This window comes from Calidris pugnax, unplaced genomic scaffold (genome assembly GCF_001431845.1).
Source record: "Calidris pugnax isolate Ruff unplaced genomic scaffold, ASM143184v1 scaffold896, whole genome shotgun sequence".
Classification (NCBI taxonomy): domain Eukaryota; kingdom Metazoa; phylum Chordata; class Aves; order Charadriiformes; family Scolopacidae; genus Calidris; species Calidris pugnax.
Window position 1 is genome coordinate 91,323 of NW_015091892.1, and position 563 is coordinate 91,885.

The 563-nt window shown below is 69.3% G+C and overlaps 1 protein-coding gene across 1 annotated transcript in view; it reads left to right on the plus strand.

Moving 5' to 3' along the window:
• Nucleotides 1–469: 469 nt before the first annotated feature.
• The window catches only part of USHBP1 (Usher syndrome 1C binding protein 1), an 8,674-nt gene continuing 8,580 nt past the window's right edge, over nucleotides 470–563 (plus strand). The window contains 1 exon segment of the mRNA XM_014962114.1: nucleotides 470–489. Within this exon segment, the coding sequence (XP_014817600.1) occupies nucleotides 470–489 (20 nt within the window).

Consider the following 563-nt stretch of genomic DNA (forward strand, 5'->3'; position numbering starts at 1 on the left):
CACGCTCCAGCACTTCAATGTCTTTCCTGTAGTGAGGGGCCCAAAACTGAACACAGCCCTCGAGGTGAGGCCTCACCAGGGCCTAGTACAGAGGCACCATGACTTCCCTACTCCTGCTGGCCACAAAAAACAACTCACCACCTTCTCGGGACAATTCACCCGCGGTGTCTTCACCTGCACCTCGGCGTGGGGCGCGGGGGGGCCGGGCCAGGAGGTGCCGTCGGGGGCGGCGGTGGCCTGTGGGCTATCGTCGGCGCTGGCCGCCTCGCCCTCCCCCTCGCTGCGGTTGCCCACGCTGGCCTGGGCGCTCAGGGCCCGGTCCTCGGCCCCCTCGGGGTTGGAGCGGGTGCGGGGTCGGGGCTCCATGCTCTTCTCCTCCTCTTCCTCGGCGGCGCTGCCCGGCTCCGAGGTGTCCATCACGCACCCGCGCTCCATGACACCCCCCCCCCGGCGCCGCTGGGGAGCGAGGATGAAGAGGGTGGGGGGGATGTGGGGTGTCAGTCCTGTGCCCCCCCCATCTCCAGCCCCCCATGCTCTGTGCACCCCCTGCTCATGTACCCCCT